The 25,978-nt window shown below is 44.9% G+C and overlaps 1 protein-coding gene across 3 annotated transcripts in view; it reads right to left on the reverse strand.

The window, feature by feature from the left end:
* Nucleotides 1–25,978, reverse strand: part of SAMD3 (sterile alpha motif domain containing 3) — a 74,312-nt gene that overhangs the window by 25,757 nt on the left and 22,577 nt on the right. For 2 of the 3 annotated variants that reach the window (XM_067546794.1, XM_067546795.1), the window contains exons 4-6: nt 22,090–22,203; nt 3,378–3,563; nt 2,919–3,003 (exon numbers count right to left, since the gene is read on the reverse strand). In XM_067546794.1, coding sequence (XP_067402895.1) covers nt 2,919–3,003; nt 3,378–3,563; nt 22,090–22,203 — 385 coding nt within the window. The remainder of the gene's footprint in view (nt 1–2,918; nt 3,004–3,377; nt 3,564–22,089; nt 22,204–25,978) is intronic. The other variant, XM_067546796.1, reaches the window with a different exon arrangement.

Here is a 25,978-nt window from a genome sequence, read left to right on the forward strand (position 1 = left end):
ATTTGTTTATCTGTCAACCTTAGCACTTGTGCTATTATTCCCTGAGGCCTACTGGTTGTGTTCTCTATTTGGTGTACCCTTTCCATCCGTCCTCCTTACCCAGCCCCTAACAGCATGACAAACTGTCAATGAAACTTGCTATAAGCTCCCTACTTCTATGCCTTTTAGCAGTGCCAAATTTCAAATGTTGACACATTCAGCTTTATTTTCATAATCTGTCTCTTAGCCAGGACATATCATTTTACAAACATTTTTACATTTACTTCTTGCTGGCAGAGTTCTCCAGCACTCAAATTTCCACTTCACCTTTGGGCTGTTTTCTTTGTTATGTTTAGCACAAACTCTTTCAATGCCTTTTCAGAGATTGTAAATAATCCCTAATTACCCAAATTTCTGATAATCTAAAATAGAAGCGTATTCCCCATATTCAAAATTGATGGAGAAACAAGTTTCACTTATTTGAAAATCCAATTACTAGATTGTTTCAGATGGTTCATGAGATATTCGAATCATCAGCATTAGCAGTACTGGTGATTTCAGCAACTCCTTTATTTCCTTACGCTGCCCACAATGTTTTTTAAAGAGGTGACATGAGAAGCATCACGTTTCTGATCTGCTGAGCCCGATCCCATCCAGAAGGAATCAGACAAGGGTATCCTCTGTTTAGGTATTATGAATCCAGTGTTGTAAATTCTTACAATTTTATTATGATATTCGCAATAACTGGTATTTTTTCTTAAAGTCCCACCTGCCGGAGTCATGAGCATACTTAACAATCTTGGCTTTCATTTAAAAATAAAAAATAGTAAACTTTTAGCCCTCAGGTTGCATTAAAATGTGACCCATCGACTCATAAAACAGAAGGCAAATAAAAAGAACTTTTTTTTTTTTTTAATAATCAATTTTGGGGGCCTCACTCAAAAACTTTTGACTTTGAGATTGGCAATATTGTGACTCTTTAGGCTGAACCTTTTCCTGGCATGCTTTTGTTGTTTCCTCCAACGGTTTCCCGGTAACTGAATGAAATGTCAGAACTGAAACAGAAACCTCTACCCCACTCAGCTGCTTACTTAAGCTTGCATTGTGCCATTCCCCAAATACAGTTCCTGCTAGCAGGGCGCTAACGCAACGTCCCCAGCCAATGCAGAAAGGGAAAAACGATTTGACAAAGAATGGTTTTATGAAATGATTCATAGCACAGTTCAGCCATGTCTGCATTTGTTAGAGAAAGCTGCCGTAAGAGCCACATTTAAAGCCACAATTTTTCCTAAAGTGAAGTTCTGTAGATAGGACCTTAGAAATTCTCACAACTGGGATCTAGTCAGTCTTTACAAACCGGTTCATATTGTACCAATGAGCCAGGTACGGAAGTCCTACTGGGGGCTCTCAACAGGAATTTTGAGCAAAAATAAGGGTAGACTATAGCTCACTGATGTTCTACCTCTCCTTTCCTTCCCTGGATAGGGAGTTTGCTTACTTCAATCTGGTACTTCCTTACCACAAGCCCAGGCTGAAAGAACAATTGGGATATTCTCCACCACTCAGTCACCACACTTTTCCCTAGATTTTATTTTCTGCAATAACTGTGTGCAGGACATGTATGTATCTCTTAAAGCAGTGGTTCCCAACCTGTGGCCCGGGGGCCAAAAGTGGCCACAGAGTCTTTCAAAGTGGCCCGTCACTCCTCTCCCACTGGCTGCAGAAGGGAGCTGCTGCCTAAGAACCCAGGCAGAGCGTGTTGTTGTGGGGCTACAAGACTGGTGCAGACTCCTTGCTGCAGCCAAGGGGATGGGAGATCAGCGCTCCCCTGCCCCTGGCTGTAGCAGGGAGCATGGCAAAGTGCTCTGCCCGGGTCCCTAGGTGCTGGGGTCCCTGCTGGAGCCAGAGGGAGGAGAGCACTGATCTCCCTCCAACTGGCTGCAGAAGGGAGCCACTGCCTAGGGACCCAGGTGGAGCACCCGGGGCTAGAGGACGCATGCTGTTTCCCTGCTGCAGCGAGGGGGACGGGAGATCTGGCAGAGACTGGTGGCCCTTCAGGGTTGTAAAAATGTTATCTGTGGCCCTCAAGCCAAAAAGGTTGGGAGCCACTGTCTTACAGCAATCCCCCCTTCTACCTCCCAACAGGCTTTTACCAGGAATTGCATCACATGGCAAAGCAACGACATGAAGGCAAAAGGCCTGATCATTATCCTTAGAGATTGTAGATCTATATTCTGAACCTTGAAAATGAAAAATTGCATCCAAACTTAACAGCGTCTCCTCCTTCCATTTTGTTTCCTGCTATAAACCACACAAAGAGCCCCAGCAGTGGTCAGCTGAGCTATTTTTTATTTTGTCCAAATGTACCTATTCCTGCAATATTTAAAAAGAAACAAAACAACTACTTGACAAAGAGAGGTAACAGTAAACAAGAATAATAATGATCATCACAGTGCATTCCGGGAGCGTAAGGCAAAAACCAGCTGATTCATACTGTAATGTTTACTTCTCCCCCATACAAATACAATTTCCCACTGGCCTGGCACAATATCATCATCATCATCATGATTTTTTAACAAACAAATGTTTAACACTTATCCAATTATAGCTTTTTAAAAACCAAGCATATTACACAGAAAGTCAATGTAAGCAACAACTAGGTAACTTTTCACTAGAACTTGTGCATGTATGATCTGACAGCAGCTTTGATAAGCAGCATGTAATTTAATTAATCCTGTGCAATTGCTGGTGCTTAAATTAAGCACATTATTTGGCACACAATTTAAAATAGAAGCTGCATCACTAAGCAAAATAAAAAACACCAAACTGATATCAGTTCTCTCGGAATTAGTTTACCTATAAACAAATTCAATTTTAAAAGTTTCATCTTTAGTAGAGATTTAAAATAAGATGAGAACTGCACTAATTAGAATACTTACAAAGCCATTCCCATCGTCATCAAGGAAGGGGTATGCCTGAAGCAATGCATTGACGACAACATTATACTGCTGACTGTTTGGATATCTGTTCAAACAAGATAAAAACAGAATATAGAAACAAGCTGCATTTTAGACACTTTTTGTCAATTTGGAGCCTGGTTTGGGTTTTTTTAAGAGGTTATCAAGTTCAATTGATACAGTGTTTTCAAAATATTTTACATTACATTACAAATTAAAGGAAAAAGAAATTATCCAAAAAGAGCTTGATCCAAAGTCTATCACTAAAACCAATAGAGTCTTTCCACTGACTTCACTAGGCTTTGGATCAGTGCCTTTAACCATTTAAACCATGGTTTCAGTTTACAGACTGCAGACACTGGTTTATCATCATCTGGGAAGTTCATTGTGCAATCAGTTGCATCCCTCAAAAAACGGTGACTCCAAAACTATTGTACTTACAGTGATCCTTCTAGGTATTTTGTCATGTCTGCCTGTAAAAATTCAATAATCCTTATTCTCATGCTGTGGTCAGGGCATTTCCTTTCTGCCAATATGCACTGGACATCATAAGGAAACTCTGGCAAAATATAGGAGTTTGTCCACTGTACTGTCTCACATCTTGCAAAAACATGTTTCATATTTTTTCTGTAAAAGAAAGAGTTGAAACTATCAAAGAATATCAGATACTCATATAGTTACTTTTTATTCCCCTCCTGTGGGAAACGAAGCAAGGGGGGAAAATAAGCCAAGTGCTTGTATAGGAAAGAAAGTTATGGCCATACTGATTAAAAATCACTGGTGTTTTAGGCTTTTACAGATACCTATTATTTTTTTGCTTTCTGCTGGTTTCTACTTCAGAATAAAGCTATGTTCAAAACATGTCATAAAAATCAACCAATCTGGATGTTAAAATAGTTAAATGTTTTATACACTGAGCCTCAGGTTCAGGTGCTAGGAGAATGTAACCAAATTTTTCCAGCAACTGAACATGCACAAAATAGATTTTGGCACAAAGCAACATATATGGATAATAATATTAGTTATTTTAGTGATTAACATTAGGCTCCAATCAGAAGGTGTGAATAAGCCACTGTTTCAGGGGGAAAAAATCAGTAAAGAAACAAAAGCCTAGACCCGGAAAAGACTTCCACATGTTTAATTTCAAGTATGCCATGAGTTCTGTGGGACTTCTGATGTGCATAAGTCTTTGCAGATTCAGAGTCCAAACATATTTCCATAAGAATATAAGAATGGCCACACTGGGTCAGACAAATGGTCCATCTAGCCCAGTATTCTGTCTTCAGACAGTGGCCAATGGCAGATGCATCAGAGGAAATGAACAGAACGGACAATCATCAAGTGATCCATCCCCCGTCATCCAGTCCCAGCTTCTGGCAATCAGAGGCTAAGGACACCCAGAGCAGGGGTTGCATCCCTGACCAGCTAAGCTACCAGTCATTGATGGGTCTATCTTCCATGAAATGAGATAATTCTTTTTTGAATCCAGTTGTACTATTGACTTCACATCTCCAGGCAATGAGTTCCACAGGTTGACTGTGTGCTGTGTGAAAAAATACTTCCTTTTGTTGGTTTTAAACCTGCTGTCTATTTAATTCATTGGGTGACCCTTAGTTCTTGTGTTATGTGAAGGGGTGCATAACACTTTCCTATTCAGGTTCTCCATGCCATTCATGATTTTATAAGACCTCTATCATATCCCCCCTTAGTCATCTCTTTTACAAGATGAATAGTCCCAGTCTTTTTAATCTCTCCTCAAACGGAAACTATTCCATATCCCTAATCATTTTTGTTGTCTTTTTCTAGATCTTTTCCAATTCTGATATCTTTCTTGAGATGGGGCGACCAGAACTATATGCAGTATTCAAGGTGTGGGCATACCATGCATTTATATAGTTGCATTATAATATTTACTGTCTTATTATCTATCCTTTCCTAATGGTTCCTAACATTCTGTAAGCTTTTTTTTTTAGCGGATATTTTCAGAGAACTATGCACAATGACGTCAAAATCTCTCAAGTGATCACAGCTAATTTAGAACCCATCATTTTTGTATGTATAGTGGGGATTAAGTTTTCCAATATGGATTACTTTGCATGTATCAACATTGATTCTCTCTTCAAGTGATTGCTCATATGCATTCCAATTTAGGTGTGCGCGCACCCCGTGCACAGATTCCCGGAACCTTTTTCCCTAGCAAGCTCCGCAGGGCCAGCTCAGGCGCTCCCTGGAGTGCCGCGCTCATGTCGCGGTATAAAGGGCGCTGCTGGCCCCGCGGGTCCCCAGTTCCTTCTTTCCGCCTCTGACAGTTGCTGGAACTTCTGCCACTTGCCGTTGCAAGCAGCAGTCCCTAGCCTTTTCATCTATTAGAGCTTCCAGATTAGAGATCAGTTGTTGAAAAACTATTGTTATTCAAAGAACAGGACAATTAGTTGAAGCCACTGACTTGAGTTCAAGGGCCCTTAGGGGCTTTTGAGTGGAGCCATGCCAGGCTCCACAGGCTTCAAGAGCTGTTCCCTCTGCGCCAGGCAGTTTCCTGTCAGCAACTCCCATGATCGTTGCCTCTGTTGCCTCGGAGAGCAGCATCCTTCAAGCCCCGCACCCAGAAAGAACGGGATGCGAGGTTGAAGGAGCTCCTCATGGAGGCTGCGCTCCGACCGGCATCCGAGCCGTCCCGATCACCAGCACCAAGTGTACGCTCGGTGCAGAGCGCACCGCCGGCACCGGCTCCGGTGCCGAAGAAAGTCAAAACAACCAGTGCCGCCTCCAGAGACTCCTCCCGACCATCGAAGCAAGGAGAGGAGCAGGAGACACCCCAGCCACATGCCGTGGAGGTCCCTCCCAGTGTCTCCTCATAGGGAGCCTCCCCTGACTCTGAAGGATGGGGGAGCGCCCCTACAAGGGCCGTCGAAGCCGGAGGCGTTCGCTGCGGCAAGGGCCCTCATGGCCTTGCCCACGCCTCCGTCCCCCCCTCGGCCGAGAGGCGCGGGACTTGCGTCTTGGGGCAAACCCGCGCTGGGTAGCCCTGGTGGGTGGAGGGACCAATGTTCTCAACCCTCACCCAGACGGTCACGGAGGGTGGAGAGCACATCCCCTCCGAGCTCCGACTCTAGGTCGTCGAGCGCCTACACACCGTGGGTGGTCCAGAGGCCCGAAGAGCCGGCGCAGGGGTGTTAGCGCCGACTCCAGCACCCCGGGGTCGGGCTCGAGCTCTCCTGAGCATGGAACGTCGCGCCGTAGCGATGCTCGGGAGACTCCCCCTAAGACGGCACTGACTACATCGGCACCGTCCATTACGGCTACCGTAAGGGCGCCGGCACCAGGGCTGTCAACGCTGCCAGATCCAACAGGGCAGCAGGCTTCCCTGATGTAATCGATGCCATCCATGCCTCTGACTCCTCTGGTGTCCCGACCGCTGATGACCCAGATGTCGACGACTCCAGGGCTTCTGGCACCGACCCTACCGGCACCGACGGCACCAGCACCGAGCTTGTCGGCACCGTTGTATGCGGCACCGAGCTTGTCGGCACCGACGCACGCACCGCTTGCCCCGATGGCTTCGGCACTGAGCTTCGCGCTGGGAGCAGCGCAATGTCCACGGTCGGCGTCTTCAACACGTAGCCGCAGAAGCCGCCGCTCCCGCTCTCGTGGCAGGAAACGTAGGTACAAGCGGTCAGGCCGCAGACAGAGAAGATCCACTAGTTCGTCTAGTCGGTCTTCCTCCAGGAGGCATTGTAGGCACCAACGCCACTCTTCCTCCTCTTCCCGGAGCCACTCCCTGCAAAGGCGTCGTAAGAGACGGTCTTCGGGCTCAGGGCGCTGAGGTCATCAGGGGGATGCCCTGCAGTTACCTGTGCCATGTACTGGCCGTACTGGGGTCCGTGGGCAGCTCAGCCGAGTCAGGGAGCTAATTCGCTCCACTCTGGTGTGGTGCAGCCTCCACCTCCCCCTTCACAGCTGCCACCACACATTCCCTCTGATAGGGAATCAGACCCAGAGGAAGGTCCCTCCACAGGGCCCCTCCCCCTGTCCTCCTCTTCATCCCCTGATGAAGGGACTTCCAGGGACCATAAGACGCCCCTTTTTGATTTTAGGGTGCACCAAGAACTCCTTAAGCGGGTGGCTAATAATTTAGGGCTACCACTTAAGGAGATGTCCAAGGAGGACGATCCATTGTTTGGCCCTTCAGGGTCCTCAGGCCCTTCACGGGTGGCCCTCCCTGTTTATGACAGGGTCTTGAGTATTGCCAAGGCCCTATGGCAAACTCCTTCCTCTGTTCCCGCAACATCCAAGGGAACAGAGAGGAAATATTATGTACCCAAGGAAAACTTCGAGTTCCTCTATAGTCACCCTGCTCCAGGAACCCTAGCTGTCGATGCGGCGAATCAGAGGGATCACCAAGGTGGCCAGGGGAGTACCCCTAAAGATAAGGAGGGGAGGAAGTTAGATTTGTTTGGCCGCAAAGTCTACTCTACGGCGGCATTACAATTGAGGGTGACTAACCATCAGGCCCTCTTGGGCAAATACAACCAAAATTTATGGGCCTCGCTGCAGCGGTTGATTGCCGCCCTTCCCCCGGATCAGGCGGCCGACCTGGCCATGGTGGCACAGGAGGGAGAGGCTGTGGCCCAGGCAGCGTTGCAGGCGGCCAGTGATGCGGCCGATACCGCCAGCAGGACGATGGCTTTGGCCATCGTCATGCGCCGCTGTTCTTGGCTACAGGCATCTGGGCTAGCAGTGGAGGTCCAGCAAGCCATTCAGGACCTCCCCTTTGAGGGGTCCACCCTCTTTTCAGAGAGGACGGACAAGAAGCTGCATGCCCTTAAGGATTCGAGGTCCACCCTGAGGTCCTTAGGGCTGTACACCCCTCAAGCAGCAAGACGCCAGTCTCGCCCACAACCTCAGCGGCAGCCACCTCCCCCGCCCAGACCAGCCCCTAGACCCGCTCAGCAAAGGAGGGGGCGGGACCACTTTCGAGGGCCTAACCGCCAGGACCGACAGGGCTCCTCGGTGAGGGTGCAGCAGGGTAGAAAAACCAGCGGCGCAAATGGTAATAAACGCTTTTGACAGCGATTATGAGGGTGGTGCTTTTTCCTTCCCCGTGGGCCCTACCCAACCCTTTGCGAACAGGCTTCGGCCATACTATCATGCTTGGGAAGCAATCACTATGGACCGTTGGGCCCTGGGAGTCGTCCTCAAGGGATATGCCCTACAGCTTACGACTTCTACTCCAGAGACACCTCCCACCCAGTCCCATATGGGGGACCCCGCGCACGAACAGCTCCTGCTACAGGAGGTCCACTCACTTCTGGGGCTTGGCACGGTAGAGGAGGTTCCACAGACAGAAAGGGGAAAAGGGTTTTATTCTAGATACTTCCTGATCCCCAAGGCCAAGGGGGGACTGAGACCGATCCTGGACCTCCGTCGTCTGAACAAATATATCAGACGTACTAGGTTCCGTATGGTTTCCCTTTCTTCCATAATTCCTGCCCTAGACCCAGGGGACTGGTACGTTGCCCTCGATTTAAAGGATGCCTATTTCCATATCTCCATTTTACCCAGACATAGGAGGTTCTTGAGGTTCAGGATACAGGGAGGCCACTACCAATTTGCGGCACTCCCATTTGGCCTGTCCTCAGCCCCGAGAGTCTTCACTCAGTATATGGCGGTAGTGGCGGCCCACTTGCGCCATAAGGGGGTACAAATCTTCCCCTATTTGGATGACTGGCTCATCAAAGGTAGATCACAGGAGCATGTGCAGAACAGCCTGGAGCTGGTTTGCGCCACACGCACCAGACCGGGGCTGCTCATTAATGAGCAGAAGTCCACACTCGCTCCGGTGCAGCGCATAGACTTTATAGGGGCCACCCTGGAGGCCGTACAGGCCAGAGCCTTCCTACCACTGCCGCGTTTTGAGGCAATGGGATCCCTTATCGTGGACTTACAGACATCTCCCATGACGACAACCAGATGCTGTCTGCAGCTGTTGGGGCATATGGCAGCCTCCACGTATGTGGTAAGGCTGGCCCGTCTTAAGCTAAGGCCCTTACAAGCATGGCTAGCTTCAGTCTATGCACTCTCCAGACATTCACTGACTAAGGTGGTCACGGTTCCCCCACAGGTGCTGTCCTCCCTCAATTGGTGGAGGAATCCGAGAGAGGTGCTCAAGGGAGTTCCGTTCAGAGACCTGACTCCGTCCGTGACCCTTATCACGGACGCCTCAGATGTGGGATGGGGAGCCCACATCAGCGGAGACCTGAGCACCCAGGGGTTATGGTCACCGGCGGAGAGAGCTCTACGTATCAACGTTCGAGAGCTCAGAACGGTCCGGTTGGCCTGCAAGACCTTCCTCAGATTCCTGCAGGGCAAGGGGGTTCGGGTCCTTACGGACAACACAGCAGCCATGTTCTAAATGAACAGGCAGGGGGGAGCGCGCTCCTCAGCTCTGTGCCAGGAGGCTACGCGTCTGTGGGATTTCGCAGTGAGGCACGATTTTCATTTATTTGCCTCTCACCTCCCGGGGATCAGGAACGACGAGGCAGACCGCCTCAGCAGGTCGTTCTCTCGCCAGCACGAGTGGTCACTTCACCACGAGGTAGCGACTTCAATTTTCCGTGTGTGGGGCAACAAGAAGTGCCCAAGATACTGCTCGCTCAGAGGTCGCGAGCCAGGCTCCCTGTCCGATGCGTTCTTAATAGAATGGTCGGGGTCCCTGATGTATTCCTTTCCCCCCATCCCACTCCTCCCTCAAGTCCTTCTCAAGATCAAGAGGGACAGGGCGGATGTCATCTTGATCACCCCAGCGTGGCCGAGGCAGTTTTGGTACAGTACGCTGCTCAACCTATCCATTGCCTCACCGGTCACACTTCCCAACCAGTACGACTTGCTCTCCCAGGACCAGGGGCGCCTGCTGCACCTGGACCTGGACTCCCTCCATCTGACAGCTTGGAGACTCTCTGGCTGACAGAGAGTGAAAGGGCCTGTTCCTTACAGGTCCAACAGATTCTGCTTGGTAGCAGAAAACCTTCCACGCAGGTTACATACCGGGTGAAGTGGAGGCGCTTTACGAGTTGGGCGGAGACCAGGGGTATCACTCCTACCTGCTCTCCCATACAGGTGATCCTAGAATACCTTCTATATCTTAAACTCCAAGGCCTGGCCTTGGCCTCTTTGAAGGTACACTTGGCGGCTATCTCGGCTTTTCACCAGCCGATGGAGGGACGGTCGTTGTTTTCCCGCCCCATGTCGGGTAGATTCCTGAAAGGGGTGGAGAGAGTGTTCCCTCAGGTTCGAGACCCCGTCCCTCCCTGGGATTTAAACCTGGTCCTCACCATGTTGACAGGACCCCCATTTGAGCCTATAGCTACATGCTCCCTGCTCCTCCTCTTTTGGAAGGTAGCATTCTTGGTGGCCATTACTTCGGCCAGGAGGGCTCTGAGTTAAGAGCGCTAACTTCGGAACCCCCCATACGGTTTTTTACAAAGATAAGGTCAGGATGAGGCCCCACCCAGCCTTCCTTCCCAAGGTAGTGTCCCAATTCCACTGTAACCAAGATATTTTCCTCCCTGTGTTTTTCCCAAAACCACATGGTTCGGATGAGGAACGGAGATGGCATCTGCTGGATGTCAGGCGGGCCCTGGCACCCTACATGGAGAGAACCAGACCCTTCCGGAAATCGAAACAGCTGTTCGTAGCAGTGACAGACCGTATGAAGGGCTCTCCCGTCTCCACCCAGCGAATCTCTTCTTGGATCACGTCATGTATTAAGGCGTGTTATGAGTAAGCGAAAGTGCCATTGCCAGGAACAGTAACGGCACGTTCGACCAGGGCTCAGGCCTCATCGGCGGCCTTCCTAGAGAACATGCCACTGCAGGACATCTGCAGGGCAGCCACCTGGTCGTCAGTTCACACTTTCACAACCCACTACGCCATTGTTCAACAGACAAGAGACGACGCAGCGGTTGGCAGAGCCGTGCTGAGTAGAGCCGCTCGTCAGTGACTCCTACCCGCCTCCAAGGATATGGCTATTCAATCACCTAAATTGGAATGCATATGAGCAATCACTCGAAGAGAGAAAACAAGGTTACTTACCAGTAACTGTTGTTCTTCGAGATGTGTTGCTCATATCCATTCCAAACCCACCCCCCGTCCCCGCTGTCGGAGTCGGCAGAAAGAAGGGACTGGGGACCCGTGGGGCCAGCAGCACCCTTTATACCGCAACATGAGCGCGGCACTCCAGGGGTCGCCTGAGCTGGCCCTGCGGGGCTTGCTAGGGAAAAAGGTTCCGGGAATCTGTGCACGGGGCACGCACACACCTAAATTGGAATGGATATATGCGACACATCTCAAAGAACAACAGTTACTGGTAAGTAACCTTGTTATTTCATCGGCCATTTTGTTGCCCAGTCACCCAGTTTTGTGAGATCCCTTCGTAACTCTTCGCAGTTGGCTTTGGACTTAATTATCTTGAGTAACTTTTTGTGTCATCTGTAAAATTTTGCCACCTCACTCTTTATCCCTTTTTCCAGATCATTTAGGAGTATGTTGAACAGCACTGGTCTCAATACAGATCCTGGGGACACCAGTATTTACCTCTCTCCAGTCTGAAAACTGACCATTTATTTCTACCCTTTGTTTCCTGCCTTTTAACCAGTTAGTGATCCATGAGAGGACCTTCCCTCTTGCTTACTTTGCATAAGAGCTTTAGTGAGGGACCTTGTCCAAGGCTTTCTGAGAGTTCAAGTACGCTATATCTACTGGATCACCCTTGTCCACGTGTTTGTTGACCCCCTCAATGAAATCAGATTGGTGAGGCATGATTTCCCTTTACAAAAGCTGTGTTGTCAAGTGGGGGAGTTAAGACAGTATTGGGAATAATGGAAAGCAACTCAAAAAGGAGACTGTCGTTAATTCAAAGACATTTTGTGCTAGATTTCACAGAAATGTAACCGTGGATCAATTATGATTGGTTAAGGAAGGTGGGAGGGAAACAGATTAGACTGAGGTTTGGCACATAATACAGAACTTCTCCCTTCTAAGGCCACATCTACACTACAAACTTTGGCTGCTGCAAGTTATGTCAGCAAAACCCACAATTAGTGCATTGCTCGTGCGCATGCATACTTGACTCCTTGCGTCAGTGCAATGCATACTCAACAGGAGTGCTTATGTCAATACACAGTGCAGTGTAGGTATTCCAATGTGCAACTCACCACCATTGTCTTTTGGATTTTGTCAATGCATGGTGGGGCAGAAACAAGTCGTACATGGGTGATTGGGAGCAAGGGGTCAACTTCCCAGTATGCAATTTTCTCCCTCCCATGATGTCATCTATAGTCCTAATTTTTGCACCTTTTTAAAAAAATTCCATGAAACCATGAAGTCTTCCTCACTGTCCGCCATCTCTGACAACAGCATGAAGCCTGCACAGCTCTGCACTATTGTCATGAGTGTTGTGAGCACAAGATGCATGATCCTCTGGTATTTGCAGAACTGCAAGAACCACCGCATCAGTGGAGAACATGATGATTTTGTGGAGGGCAGACTGCTGTGGGACACAGCGAAAACCTTCAAGGCTGTTGGTGGAGCTCACAGGGGAATGAAAAGCAGATAAAAACCTGTTACTGACCTTCCATAACTGTTGTTCTTTAAGATATGTTGCTCCTCATGTCCATTCCACATTAGGTCTGTGCACACTGCGTGCACTGTTGTTGGAGATTTTTTCCCTCAGATTTTTCAGGCAGGCTCTAGCACCTTCTGGAGCTGCATACTCCTACGCCAGTGTACGAGGTGCAGCCAACCACACACCCTCTCCGTTCCTTATTGCTGGACATTTCCAACAGAAGGGTAGGAGGGTGGGTCATGGAATAGACACAAGCAACACATCTTGAAGAACAACAGTTACAGAACGTCAGTAACCATTTTTTCTTCTTGAATGCTTGCCCATGTCCATTCCTCATTAGATGACCCACAAGCAGTACCTCAGGAGGTGGGCTCGGAGTTCATGGACATGTTGACTTCAACACTGCTCTTCCAAACTTGGTATCATCTCAAGCCTGTTGGGTGATGGCGTAGTGGGATGCAAAGGTATGCATCGATGACCAAATTATGGCCCTGCAGATGTCTTGGATTGGAACTTGGGCAAGGAACACTGCTGAAGAGACCTGAGCTCTTGTGGAGTGAGCAGTTGGGATGGCCAGCGGTGGAACATTTACCTGTTCATAGTAAGCTCAAATGCAGGCAGTTATACAAAATGAGATCCTCTGGGGTGACACTGGAAGCCCTTTCATCTTTTCTGCCACTACTACAAAGAGCTGCATGGATTTTCAAAAAGGTTTATTCCTCTCAATATAGAAGGCGAGGGCACGCCTAACATCCAATGAGTAGAGCCGCCGCTCTTCAAAGTTCTTGTGAGGCTTCAGGAAGAAGACCAAGAGGAAAATAACTTGGTTGCTATTGAATTGTGAAACCACCTTTGGCAGGAAGGCTGGGTGGGAATGCGGTTGGACCTTGTCCTTGAAGAATACCATGTACAGTGGTTCTGATGTAAGACCCTCATTTCAGAGACCCTTCTTACTGAGGTGATTGCCACCAAAAAGGCGAACTGCTAAGAGATAACTGGTAGAGGACATGACACTAGCAGTTTGAACGGGGGGGCCCCCATGAGCCTTGTCAGAACCAGGTTCAAGTCCCATGGAGAATCGACTCGCAGACCTGAGGGTAGAGTCTCTCCCAACCCTTGAGAAATCAGACTGTCATCTCATGAGAGAACACTGACCTGCCACTCACTGGGAAGGAAGGGGAGGAGACTGAGACTGCTGCTAAGTGCAGTTTGATAGATGTAAGGGCCAGACCTTGCTGCTTTAGATGAAGCAAGTAGTCCACAACAGCCTGAAGGGAAGAACGAACCAGAGAGAGACCTCGGTGAGACACCCATATCGAGAAACATTTCCAGTTGACCAGGAAGGTTGCCCTAGAGGATGGTTTCCTACTATCTAGCAAGACTAGTCGAACTTGCTCTGAACAGGCCTTCTCCTCCAGGTTCAGTCATGTAACATTGATGTAATTAGGTGAAGAGAGGCGAGGTTTGAGTGGAGCAACCAACCGCGGTCTTGAGAGATCAAGTTCGGATGGAGCGGAAGCGGGGATGCTATTGATAGGTCCAGCAGTGTGCCAAACTAGTGTTGGCATGACCACGCCGGGCCTATAAGAATAACTCTCACCTTATCCCACTTGATTTTCAGGATGACCTTGTGAACCAGAGGGACCAGGGGAAAAAGCATAGAGTAGGACCCTTGTCCAGGGGAAGAGGAAAGCGGCAGAAAAGTAGCCTGGACTGGCCTGCGCAGCAAGCAAAACTGATGGCACTTCCTGTTCTGATTGGTCGTGAACAAGTCTACCTAGGGAGACCCCCACCCTTGGAAGATGAACTGGGTGATATCCAGGTGAAAGGACCACTTGTGGTGAAAGGAAAAGGATCTGCTGAGGTGATCCGCCAGTGCATTCTGGACTCCCAGAAGATGTGACGCCAGTGTAACATCACACCTTTAGTTAAACCAGTGGCAACTTGTGTATTTAGTCTAGGCCTCACTCCAGGAGAAGACTATTACAGTTAGAAGTTTAACACCAAGGACAGCATAGTGCCCCAAAATTCCCTCTCACACCTACAAGATCTTGGGACACAGACCAGGTTAACACACCTGAGAATGGATTTGTAAGTTTCACTTTTCTTCAGAAAAAGACATCCCATTGATATGAATAAAGCCTAGTAACTAGTTTTAACCATGCAGTTTCTGTAGATTCCCATTTTATTTCACATTCTCTCGACTATGCTGATAAGTCATATAAAGTAAAAACTGTAATGATCTTTGGCTGCATAATATTCTCAGGATTTCACACACAGTACATCTCTTGGTAGCATACTACCATAAGTAAAGTCATTATGGACTGAGCTGTTCTGTCTCCACCAACTGAATAAAAAGGAATGCATTTGAATTACAAGTCCCATGCCACAGGGAATATCTCGTCTCACTGAAAGAAGACCTATGGTGTTTGCACCACTTTGGTGTCACCTTGGTTATCCAAAGATGTTTTTTGGCTGCATTGTATGGTTAAGCACTTAATGAACATAGTAGAAAAAACTGAGAGCAAAATGCATGGTATACTTTGCGCAAAGGGTTATGTTCCTAAGCTGCTGAAACTGATCATTTAAAAAAAAAAAAATCTTGGCATCAATGCAGACAATTCAATCAAGACATCTGTGCAATGTGCAGCAGAAGCCAAGAAACAGGATAAAATATTATACTATTATTATATGCAATGGTAATAACAACCCTTAAAGCCTCTGGGCATCTTAGTCAAAAAGAACAGTTTCCGATTATCTATTTTGTTTGTTTACATAATTTAAGTAAGGTTTTGCTGGCTGAAAGCCAACTAGCTGTGTACATAACTAGGCTATGTAAACATGTGTTCCTCTCAATGTTGTTTCTTGTCTTCCTTGCTTCATTCCCTCCATTAATTTGTTACACCCCCTTTATTGTATATTTTCTTAATTTAAATGTCTTAATTTTTCTTAATTTTCCCTGATTTGGCAAGGAACCCCAGACACACAGCTGCCTGCAGACACACTGAGCCCCACTGATTTCAGTGGGCCTCCAAGCAGAGATTGTTCAGAATGCCCAGACAGAGCTCATTGCAGGAACAGGACCTCTGATTGTGAACTCCTCAGGACAAGATGTGTCTTATGTGTGTGTATAGCATCTGACAAAGCCCTCTTTCCCCCTTTCCCAATAGTGATAGAACCTTTAGGAAAGGTCACAATACAAATAGTGTTATTTCCATTAACAGTTTTTAAAATGAGTCAACTGTGCCAAAGGGTGAGACAGAAAACCAGCACTGCACTCAACACATGCTCAATGTACTAACTAGGATGGAATAATAGTCAGGAAGGTTAGGGTGGAGATGGCAGCTTGGTGGTGACGAGTGGAGGAAAAAGAGATGTTACTGTTTCAAATGGCTTGGAGAGAGATTATAGCCACTTGCTTTTGGATGAGCCTTATCTACATCATCATTTATTTATTGCTGTGTTTTGCCTGATATTTTCTCCACTTAACTTCACTGGCCCATTGTAGCTCTTCTGGAATGTAGAAACAGGAAGAGCTGATGTCAGTCACAGTGTGAGACTCAGACAGCCTCTCATGTATTGTTGGCAGAGGAAACCATAGCAGAGATACAAATATTAACTTTCAGTTAAGTTTTGTGGAACTGTCATCACATTTTACAACCATCACCTAAAAAAAACACCAGGCAAAATTACTCAAATCACACCGTGCTTTAAAGCCAGTTTCTAACACGGCTAATCCTTGAGACAGCCAACTTCACTTTGAAGGCAATCGGGATTGAGTCTTGTTTGTTACGTTATCGGCAGATTCTCTTTCTGTGCTTGGAGTTGGTTTAAATGCAGCAGCGGCTGATGGTTCAGGAAAGAGAAGAATTTTCTCTCTAGAATCAGACTGGCTGAACGGCCATCTAATCAGGCCATTCTGTAGAAGAGAAAGTGTGTGTGCATGAGAAATCTAGTGTATTGGAACAGAAGTACTTTTACAGAAACTCAAAATAGATTTGTAAGTCTCATAATTGATGGTAATCTTTGTGGAATTACAACATTACATAGTTAACGTTGCCTCTAGGGTCTTTGTGTTGGCCCAATCCTCTTTTCATGAAATACATGAAAGAACAGAGCCACAAACACCCGCCCAACCCCCTCTTTCTAATAAGAGGCACTTCAGTCTGATTCATTGTAACTTTAATCAAAAACTAAAACCTCAACTGACTCTTATTGTTCTACCCTTTGAAATGTTCACTTCCGTCTTTTTAAAATATCCATTTACTGCATAATAATTCAAGTCTGTCTGTATTTTGTATAATTCTATTTGTTTTAAGATTGTTTGTAAAACCACTCTACTGACCATTTTATCTGTTAATTTTACCCACTTTCAAAATATTTTTAAAAACCCTATTTTAAGTATAAGAAGCCACACTGTGAAAGACATTGGCAAAAATGAAATAATGTTTGCTTTAAAAATAATATGTTAATTCTTCAGCTAGGAGTTGGCACTGAGTGATTGAAGTGTGAATGGCTGAGCAATTGAGGTGGGTGTAAACGGGAGAGTGATTGAACAATTGGTCTAAGTAAGGAATGTTGAAACATGATGAAGAAAACACCAGCCTCATCTCAAATGTTTGAGGGGGGGAAAGAAAGGAGCGAAGATAATAACTTTTACCACTCAACTGACCAAAGAGGAGTCCACCCTGATAAACTTTGGAGTCAGCCCACTTTAAAGGACAAAATCTGATCAGGCTTCAACAATGTGGGTGATTAAGGATCACACCAAATGCAGATGCAGCATGACAGAGCAAAAACCCATAGACTCACATGAGGTCTTTTCCCTATAAAATGGAACAGAAAGATGAAGGCTGGAGTTTCGGGTCTACATCACCACACCAGGCAGGAGTATCGATGCGCATCTGCAGAACCTTGCTTCTCACCCTCGTGCTACAGTCACCTGGCCAGTGACTACCACAAGCACCAAGAGGCTGCTAACTATAACATCTGTGAGACCCCTATGTATGTTTGTCTGGGTGTATGAGTGTAAATGAAAGTACCAATTGAAACGTGTCAATGAAGTATACTGTATTAGGAAGAATCTCTGTATTTGTAAAGCACAATACTGATATTGTTACAGTTTTGATACTGTTTCCCTGGTATTTGCATTATTGATACTATTTACCAAATTGTTGTATTCACAATAAATGTGGCTTGCTGCCTTATCCCCTGAAAAAGATCCTGTGATATTTGTTATTTGGATAACATTTGGATGATTCCATTTATTTTTATTAGAAAAAAGGAGTAAGGAGGTTAGGTTAGGAGGAACTATCAGAATTAGAGCAATAAGCATCCAAATAAAGAAACCCCACGTTGACAGCATCAGACTGGTAAATACAATACTAGCAACTCCAAACACCATGAGTCAAGTCCTGCCCTGCCCTGCCCTGCCGCCCCTTCCCCCCCCCCAAAAAAAAATCATGAGGATTTTTGTTAGTTTGTTTTGTTTTTTTAAATTCCCATGATTTTTAAGACAGCAATCACTTGGGGGTGGGTGGTATTTGTCTTCTGGTTTTTGGGTCTCTAGAGTTCACATTTTCAAGCTTTACCCTGCAATCACAAGAGTAGAAGCTTTCAGATAATGGGGGAGCAGGACAGATTCTCTTATAACCACTGTACCCAATGAGCCAAGGCTTTAAGGGGAAAAAAAAATAAAAAACAAAAAAACAAAAACAAAACAAAAAAAACCCAGAAGAGTTGGTAATGCTGTAAATAATAATTTAAGGTGAGGTTGCAAATCTACCTAATTGGAAAAATAATTAGATTACCACATCTATTAGAAATAGTTCTAATGGCCAGTGGTACCAAATGATAAGGAATTAGAAGTCTATTCAGATGAAATCTTAATGCATATAAAGAAGATTTGACAAACAGTTCCGCAGAAAATTTACACGAATAATTTTTCTGATTAACAATTGTCTTGTTTTTCCAGCACATATATAAATGAGTTTCAGACAGTGTTAGTGTCTTTTAAGCTATTCTACCTACATACAGATAATGGAAAATTAAAGAGCAAGACCTATGTCGGTCAGCAGAAGAAAGACACCTTAAACCAGTGATACTCAGACCTCAGTGGTTCAGGAGCCAAATGAGCAATCAACAATGCCTAAAAGAGCCACAGTAATGTGAATACATGATTTCATTTACTATACTACTGTGTGTATGTATATATGTATATATTTAGTTTTGTGTATATATACATATATTATTCTCACAGCAAAATGACTGACCCAAGCATTATTATTAGAGCCCTGCAAATCCACGGATATTTGCAGATCATTTTTTTGTCAGACGGTGGATCAGATGTGGATCTCAAAGGCGGGGAAGCAGCTCTCTGCAGCTCATAGCCTTTGAGGCTGCTTCCCAACCTTTGATATCCAGGGGTGGGGGCTGGCCGCCGATCAGCTGTTCCACAGGACTCCCCTGCCAGACAGATCAGGGCTCCCCTGCCCACTGCCTATCTGGCGGGCAGGGGAGCCCCGCGGAACAGCGCTTGGGGGGGGGGGGCCAGAAGGGCTGCCAATCAATCAATCAATCAGCTGTTCCACGAGGCTCCCCTGCATGCCAATCAGCTGTTGGGCAGCTGCCTGGAGAGGTTTGGGGACCCCAAAGCTGTGGTGCCGGTGAGTACGATGACTACACTGTGGATGGCGGTCGGCGGTAGGATGATTGGGGCGGATGCAGATCCACATTTGCGTATCTGCGCAGGGCTCTATTATTTTATAAACTAAGATTGGTTAACAACATAGTAAATGCATCCTGGTTGGTTACTAACTTAGATCAGTTAATAAATTAAATCACACAGTGATTTAATCATGTGCTGCAAAGAGCTGCAGGAAATGCATTAAAGAGACACTTGCAGCTCTCGAGCCTCAGTATCATTGCCTTAAACCAAAAGCACACTTGCAAAACTACCCTCAATCAGACTCGCTGTTAGCTGAGCACTTACCACATAAGTAGTAAGATTTTGATCTGAAAAATTCATCACACTTTCACAGCAACTAGATTTGAAATGAGACGTGCTATCCTGCTAATGGAAACAAATCTGTCCCCCAACTGAGTATTTTACTCCAAGGCATTTAGACAGAAAGTCCACTATGCAACACCTCACCCGAACAAAACCGCTATGGAATGGAACACATTTTTATTTATTTATATATCAGGATGCCACTCCTGAAGGAATACAGTTGGAACTACTAAAGTTTCATGAGAAGTGGATCCAACATGCATATCATGTGATATGCACGTCTTCAGAAATTGCATGTAGAACATATGCCAATAAAAACATTGGCTCTCGCACAGCAGTCTCAGGTAAGTACTTAGAAAAGCAGGTATGAAAAAATAAAGTGTTCATGGGAGCATTTTGTTCATCCTATGTGGGTGTTCACACAGAAAAGCATCGCTACCGCTTTAACAAATTTTTACACAACAGAAAAGCTTCAATTTAAAACTCTGGACACTCCACACTTTTTTGCTCTCACCCTATCTCTAAAAAATGTAACCATATTGACCTTCGAGACTTATCTGATCATTTGGATGCATAATGCAGTTCAATACAGGAAGGGGGGGGGGGGCAAAATAAATTAGGCTTTTGTTGCACTAAGTTAACTCTTATTTTTTGTGTTTAAGCTATCAGACCTCAAGAGTATAAATACCAACATTCCTCTAGCACAACAGTACTTCAGTGGGGAAGTACCTCGTACATCAGGTAGTATTGAAGGTTATTCTGTCCCATTTTTTAGCCTGAATCAGTTAATTAAAACCCAACTATTGTCCAGAAAATGGTTTTCCAGCTTCTCCTTTCGGCCTTTCAAGAAGAAACTCAGGTAATTTGCAGCCAATGTAAATTGGCACAATTCCACTGACTTCTAGGGCACCTATTACTTCACAAAAGAAAAGAGTGCCCATATTTATGGAAAGGTTTTCTCCTCTGAAACACACTATACATCTCTTAACATTAGTATGGAGCCATATTGCATCTTGTGCACTTGTTCCAACGCATGAAACGTCTGTTGAGGTCAATGGAAGCTTTGCACAAAAAACCTGTGAGCAAAATGCAGTACAGTTCAGAAATTTTACCCCTTAACAGGTCTTTGAAAGCTATACAATGTGTTGGTGAGACTGTTTGCTAACACTAGTCTATTCCAGGTCATGCTGAGTCTCACGCTCCATTTTAAACTGATGTAGAACAAGACAAAGAGGCAGATGCTAAAAGCCAAAACTACAAAAAAATGTAGGGTTTATTGTAATGGTTATATCTTATATAATATACAGTTTGAATGCATATCATCATTAGAACTTGCTTGAAGTGGAAGCTTTGAGTTCATTTGGTGGTTTTTGTATTTTTAAGTGGGTCAATGACAGTGACCAATCTTGTTCTGTTTTTGTATTTAATTTTATCTATAGGTGGGGCTAATTCTGCCCTTCTCTCCACTCCCTGACGGTCCTGTTCTCAACCACTTTTTTTAAAGGGATAAGCACATAAGTCCTTCAGAAGGGGTCCTTCCATGATCTCAGCAGGGTGAAGCCAGGAACAGCAAGAGGCACCAAAGATGACTGGTGGGCAAGACTTAGGTGGTACCTTCCAATAGCAACAAAAGCTTCCCTGAGATCTGCCATGAAAGGGGACGAGAAAGCGTCACCCTCCTCCTCCAAGACACAATTTCATGATTTTTACAAATGAAGCCTATCTATCCTCTCCCATCTTCAAGGGTACATTTACACAACAAATAGCAGTGAGCCCCCAAGTCGACAGACTTAGGTTCGCCAAAACACACTAAAAATAACTGTGTAGACACTGCAACTGAGCTGGAGATGGGCTCTAAACTGCAACTTAAAGCACTGTCTACACCGCTATTTTTAGCATCAGCACCACAAGCCTGAGTCTGTCAACCCGCGCTCAGAAGCTCACTGATACAGGCTCCCACTGGCTGTGCAGACATACCCAAATTGGCTTCAACTTCAGAGCTTCCTTTTGCTGTCCTTGCACCTATTTAGGGAAAAAATATGGAGCCTCCATGCCAAACTTCCTGATTTGTGACTGCTATAGTTGAGATTGCTATATGTACAAATGCTATAACAATACTCCCTCTTTCAGACCCTCTCAATTATAAAGCTGCCAGAGTAGTTGTCAATCTCATAGAATTATATTGAAAACTCACTGTAAAAAAGCAAACCACTCAACATAAACCTTTGACTCTTCATAAGAGAGCAACAAATGAGAAATGTAGTAACAAAAATGTAACCAGACCACTTCATTGTTAAACCAGGGCTCAGTTCTGTCCTTAGATAAATGTGTTCCAATTCCTGTTTGTTTATCTGAGAATTACACTTGTATATCTGAAGACAGAAGTATATGAAGTTCTTCTGACTGAGTATATAGGACTTCGTGGCAATGTGGAATAACTGCATAATCTCATCAGCAAAAAATAGAAATGTAATGTTGTTTTCAAAACATAAGTAGAGTTAGCAAATGCACTATAAACTCACTTCTGCTTTAGCACTCTTCGGTCAATTAACCCACCATCATACTTTTCAGTTGGAGAGATATAATCTGTCTGCTCCATAGGACTATAAGGACAGAACACCTGTATGCCCGTGGTGCTGGAAAAGAAGAATTTCTTTGGTGAGTTGTACACTTTGCAACGCTTGAACAAAGAGATATAATCTAAGTTTGCAACAGGTATTTTGGAATAATAGAAAATGCAAAAACATTAACATGTTGAATAAGCCTGATTTTAAGTGATGCTAATGTGTCTGAACTGGGTGATGAATTAAATTAATCATTAGATCCAGCCAACTTAAAAGGAAAACTAAAGTAATATTGCTAAGAGATGTTCTAATCACTACATGTAATTACAGAGAAGCAAACCACTATATTTTTGATATTTCATAGATACAGCAGCTTCTTGATCTTTTTTCTGCTATATTTAGCATCTGATGTCTTCTAACATATAGGAAACAGCTAGCCATTACAAAGCATGACAAAACAAGAGACAATTTGCAGAGTGTCATAAGTTAGTCTATTAAACTAGAGGGCTGTCCACTTCATTGCTTCTATAGGCTGAGCTCATTGCACACACCAGGGGCTCCCTGCAACCTCTCCCCTCTGTGCCAGGGGCTCTGTGTGTCTCCCATGCTCCACCCATTTCTCTCTTACCATGATATGTGGTGTCTGTTCCTCCCACATTATTTCTTTTTTTTTTTTTTTTTTTTTTTTTTTTACTATCGGGGGAGCTTTCTAACCATAAGAAGAGTTATTTTCTGAAACAGGTTATCTAGGGAAGCTGTGGATTCCCCATGACTAGAGGTTTTAAAAATAGGTTGGACAAACCCCGTCAGGGATGGTCAAGGTTTGCTTGCTCCTGTCTTTCAGCAGGGGGCTGGAGTTGATGACCTCTCGAGGTCCCTTCCAGCCCTACATTGCAATAAGGGCTAGTCTACACGTAAAATTTACAGTGGCATAGCTGTATCAGTACAGCTGTAAGAGCGCTTGTGTAGCTGTGCATGACGTTGATGCGAGAGTTCTCGCCCGTCGACATAATAAAACCACCTAAATGAGCGGCAGTAGCTATGTTGGCGCTGTCCATACAAGTGCTTATGACGGCAAAATTTATGTCACTCGGAGGTGTTTTTTCACACCCCTGAACGATAACCGTTTTGCTGGAGTAAACCATTGCAGTCGAGAACACTCCCCAAAATTTTGGAATTGATTGGATGCTGAAGTTAAAAGTTATCATATTATATAAAAAAAAAATAGACACCAAGTTGAAAGTAGGTAAGACCTTGCTTCGCTCTGCCAAAAAAATAACAGGTTCTGTTCTAGCCTACAGGAAACTGGACCTTTTCCTAAGAACAGTAAAAAAAGCAGTTTTTATTGAGACCACTGATATAGTGAAACAAACGTTTGTAAAAATACAATTTCCAGCATTGCTGAAGAAAATATTCTTGAGATTTTCTTGAACCTGAGTTTTAGGGAAATTTGGACTCATCGCCAATTGCAAGATAGGAGTGTTCCAGCAAGTTGTATAGATCTTGAAGACTTTTTTGCATGACATCTCTGCAGCGTCTTTTAAGCCTGAAGAACACTTTCTGCAGCAGTGTTAAATCATTATTCCATCTGCAGTAGTGGACATACTAATAAAACTGATGCATGGAGACCTATTGCCGACAAGTGACCTCAATAACAGCCTTGTTTGAGTGCAGATTTCCTTTTCAGTGGGTCTCTTCATATTCCCCTAGTCATTTTTCCCCACCCCACTCAAGTCGGAGCAACCAGACATCTTCTCAATGTGGCTTCAGACTCCCAAATGAACTTGGGAGGAGTCAGTCTCCAGATAACTGATGCATGAAACGTGCATCCATATATGGCTATAGAGACACCATGCAAACAGCTCTTCAGATTCTCGTGCTCATGCAGGTACAATCTGACCTTACAATCAGCAATATGCCCAAGGCATTATGCCTAGATCCAGATATTGATTCAGACTTCCCAGGATGTGTTTCAGATACCGTATTTCTGTTCAAGTTCATCATCTCTACTCTTAATATTTTTATACAGTTACTATTCATTTAGGTGCCTACACCTACATCTAGATACTTTGTACAAAATGCCTGCTGTTAGAAATCATTATCTGTCACCTGACAACCCAAAGACAGCAAACAACAGGAAGAAGGAAAACTTAAGTAGTGGTAGGCCAAGGTAGTATCAATGAACGTTAAGAAAAGTAGGAAATGGAGGCAGAAAAAAGAATGATGGACATATTGCTTACAGTGTGGCAGATGCTTTACCATGGGATGCTCCGAAGAGTGAGCCAGATTGTGCAACCCATATGCAATTTAGCGTTCTGTAATCTGGTCTAGTGTCAGCAAGCTAGCAGTGAAAAAAATTAAATCCTTAGAGAGACAGAGAGAGAGAGAGACAGAGACAGAGACAGAGAGAGAGCGTGTGTGTGTGTGTGTGTATTATATGATAGATATGTTCATTTCTACTTTTGCCCAGATAATCTGGTTCTCTGTGTCAAAAGGTGGCTTGCAGCAAAACCATTAACACTGTTAAAAGTAAAAGGAGTATTACAGTGCTCCAAAATCATACATAGCACAAATTCTGGTTTCTAGTGCATGAAACTAGGTCAAACAAAGCATTCCTAAAAAAAACTTTGTGAAATATACATATTTATTACACACACAAAACTATGTTAAAAGAACATTAAGGTTGCAAAGTCAAGGATTAAAAAACAAAGGAAATGCCAGAATTAAGATTACCTGTAGAACCTCAGTTCAGCCCCTTGTGCATACACATTTATGAAACAATCATTAATTACATAATGACATACTGTTTTTTTCCACAGGACCCTGCCTCACTTAGTGCACAGAATGAATAGTGGTCACTTATTGAGCAACTATTCAATATTATGTTTTCCCCTTCATTGCTCAAAGTGTGGCTCCAGGCCTTATTTAAGGAATATTATTTAAACTCTGTAAGGAAGACAGTATTATTAGTTTCCTCATGGGCTTTTCTATGGTGCTCATCACTATAGTATCCGAGTGCTTCACAAACAGTAATTAATTTATTTTTAAAAACACACCTTTGAGATGAGGGAGAATTGTTATACCTATTTTGTTATTCTCTCTGGGGAATTGAAGCAGAGAAATTAAGGTCAAAAGTATCCACCAGTTCTGGGTGCCCAATTTGAGATGCCTAGGACCTCATTTTCAGAGTACTTAGCATTATATAGCACACCATGTGTCCAAAGCACAGCTCTCACTGATGTCAGTAACCGCTGTGTGCACAGCACTTCCATAAATCAGACCCCTCAGGGCTTGAGTCATACACCCCAGAAAACGAGGCACACACAATTAGTGACCACCTGTGAAAAGTTTGGGTTAATGGCCTTGACTAACATCGCATATGAGCTCTGACACAGAGACAGACATCGAATCCAATTCTCCAGGGCAGCATTCAACTGCCTTAACCACAAGAACATCCTTTCTCTGCCTCATTCACTACACACCTTCCTACCTCTGCAACAAATGAAGCAGGATTCTACAGATAACCTATTTCAGTACACATCCCTGAATCATCCTCAGATCAGGTCCATGTGATGCATGACATGAAGCTAGGGTCCTGGGGCGGGGGGGGGGGGGGGGGCGGAGCAAGTAAGGAATGTATGTGATCGTATAATTTAGAAAAACAGTATCATAATGTATACACGCAAGGGGGCCAAATTAAAAGCATCATGCTCTATGTGGACCAGAACTAGAGGGGTCTGGGACACTTTGCCAGCGGGTTTCATAGATATTTGCTGACACCAGAGGAATAGTAAGACTCAGGAATCCCTGAGTTCCATTCCAGGCTCTGGAGGGGTGCGTTCTCTAG

Source organism: Emydura macquarii, unplaced genomic scaffold, assembly GCF_026122565.2.
Source record: "Emydura macquarii macquarii isolate MOO-44397 ecotype Brisbane River unplaced genomic scaffold, CSIRO-AGI_Emac_v2 contig_1146, whole genome shotgun sequence".
NCBI lineage: Eukaryota > Metazoa > Chordata > Testudines > Chelidae > Emydura > Emydura macquarii.